The sequence below is a fragment of the Austrofundulus limnaeus genome, unplaced genomic scaffold, assembly GCF_001266775.1.
Source record: "Austrofundulus limnaeus strain Quisiro unplaced genomic scaffold, Austrofundulus_limnaeus-1.0 Scaffold0, whole genome shotgun sequence".
NCBI lineage: Eukaryota > Metazoa > Chordata > Actinopteri > Cyprinodontiformes > Rivulidae > Austrofundulus > Austrofundulus limnaeus.
The window spans coordinates 8,242,662-8,245,283 of record NW_013952402.1 but is presented as its reverse complement, the minus strand read 5'-3'; the positions used below and the strand labels follow the sequence as shown (position 1 = coordinate 8,245,283).

The following is a 2,622-nucleotide window of genomic DNA, read 5'->3' as shown; positions in this document are numbered from 1 at the left end:
GTGTGTGTGTGTGTGTGTGTGTGTGTGTGTGTGTGTGTGTCTGTCTATGCCAGACATCGACCCATGTCGTCAGTTGAGGGAGATTATGACAGCCGTTTAAAGTAGAAAAGGCGCCACAAGTTCAGAGGGTATCGATCAGGTGTGTGAGTGCCTCACAACTAAAATAAGAATAAAAATAAACAAGTCTCCATAAAACTTATAACTGCTCTTTGTTATTTAATATATATATTTCTACATTTTTAGGGCTTCTCCTGCAGCCCACTTGACTGTGTGTGCCACATATAAATAATTGAGTACCCCGTCTTTCCTCTGTCTCTCTGCAGGTATTCGGCCCCAGATTATGAACGGGCCCATGCACCCGCGCCCCCTGGTGGCGCTGCTGGACGGGCGCGACTGCACCGTGGAGATGCCCATCCTCAAAGATCTGGCCACGGTGGCYTTCTGCGACGCCCAGTCCACGCAAGAGATCCACGAAAAGGTAGAGCAACCGACCATTAGGGGAAGCAGCGCGCGCTATTACTGACATCAAGTTTGAATAATTCCTCCCACGGCTGCAGATCGTTGTTACAAAGATAAAACCAGACGTGATGCCATGATAAACCTGCATTCTCTTCTTTCCTCTCTTTCATTTGGATCATCATAATGCTAACGTGTGGCACATGGGTCACTGTCAAAGCTGTTTAAGTACAATTACTTTGTTTACAGTACTTAAGTGATTTCCTTGAGGATGTGTAACTTTAAATATTTWGACCTTTCTTCTTTGACCACCCTATTATAATCTTTCAGCAGATTTTTCATGYTAATAAAGTCACAGCTCAGATTATAAGATTTATATTTTTGCTCAGCACGTCTACATGCCCTCCTAATGGATCGGACACGATCATTAATCCAAGGTGCTGGCCACAGTGTCTATAGTTGCTGCACATCTGCTTAAAAATTCTGTTGCTCGCTCATCTGTAGGACGAGATGAATTTGGCTGTTGGAGCTGAGGAAAATCTTGATAAATTTTACAAAACTGTCCCACTGTCTAAGATGTGATAGGTCTAAAACGATGAGAAGTTTGGTCATTCGAGGTCTCAACTGCTAAAAGAAAACTAAATAAAATGGCATCATGATCAGAGACATGCATATTGCTAATAKAAAGATTAAATATGCTAAGGCCTAATGTAATAATTAAATCAAGAGTGTGACCATATTCATGTGTACGACCAGAGACATGCTGACTGCAGTCAAAAGTGTAAATAAGCTCAATGAATTCAGATGCAAATCCATCATCCTGATCATCAACATGAATATTGAAGTCACCAAGAAGAATAACTTTCTCATAACTAAGAGCAATAATAGAAAGAAGATTACCAAATTCAGTTAGAAAGTCACCCACAGGGCCAGGGGGACGATATAGTAGCAACCCAATAAGAACAGAACGCTTGCAAAAATAAAATGTTAAAATTTCAAATGAAATAAAATTGCCTGTAGTTATAGGTGTACATTTATTACTGTTTTTAAAAATAACTGCAACACCCCCACCACCACCACCACCACGACCTGATAGCCTCGGAGAATTCAGAAAAAGAGAACCCAGGAGGACAGGCCTCAATTAAAGGGGCATCAAAATCAACCCAGGTCTTAAGTTAAAAACATAAAATCAAGAGCGTTTAAAGAAATAAAATCATTAACTAAAWAAAGACTTATTAGAAATAGATCTGACATTCCATAAACCACCATTTAAAAGTGTGCTACCGCCATGAAAAGCAGGAACAGTTTTTTATGGTGATTAAACTGGATGAGGCCCTCCTCATGGTTCTCTGACATCGGTAACTTCTGTGATGATAATGAGAGCAAACAGAGCATGTGCACTTCCTGTCTGTAACTCTAACAGGGAYAGAACAGACAACAAATGGAGCAGCAACAGCAGGACCCTCCCTACGTWAAATAAAGCTGGAAGACACTGTATGAAGCTGAGCAGGGTCATGCTGTAAAAAAACATCAATTACAAACCTAAATGATTACACCGTGTCATTATTTACTTAACTGCACCGGAGATGTCGGGKAAGTGTTTGAAGAGCAGAAGCAGCAACATGCTGCTAATCAAACACGCTCGGTTAAATGATGCTTATTAGGTGTGAGCTCCTTCACAGAGGCAGAATCTGACATTTTGTCTGATATTTTTCTTTTTTTTTCTTGTTAAAGTTGAACCCTTTACAGCTTTGCTTTGTAGAGTTAAAATGTAGCATTCAAAACAATACACTTTTAAATGAAACGGACGTTTTTTAAAGGACTGTCAATGTTTGTCTTGCGAATGAGTCTCAGCTACATTTTAGCTCAATCTCTGTAAAAACTAATGAGTTAAAGCAGTTTTTGTTTTACCTATACTYGATTAGCTGTGGCAGCCAACTTCAAATGGGTTGACTTCAAAAGTTAATCAGCTGTAAACATGCGTCCAGTAAGTTCTGATAGTTTTATTGAAATCCATCCAATGGTTCATGAGATATTTTGCTAACAGACCTACTCAACTGCACAATTAGTCGCTTTTCCTGCCTACATCTCCCTAAACTTCTCCAACAATATTATTTGAACTGTTTGCTTTCTGCTCAGTGCATATATTATATACAGTATATATAT

At 39.6% G+C, this 2,622-nt stretch overlaps 1 protein-coding gene across 5 annotated transcripts in view; it reads left to right on the top strand.

Annotated features, from left to right (window-relative positions):
- ctbp2a (C-terminal binding protein 2a) overlaps positions 1-2,622 on the top strand; it is a 50,503-nt gene that overhangs the window by 34,282 nt on the left and 13,599 nt on the right. For all 5 annotated transcript variants that reach the window (XM_014001889.1, XM_014001863.1, XM_014001856.1 and 2 more), the window contains exon 2: positions 324-478. In XM_014001889.1, coding sequence (XP_013857343.1) covers positions 324-478 — 155 coding nt within the window. The remainder of the gene's footprint in view (positions 1-323; positions 479-2,622) is intronic.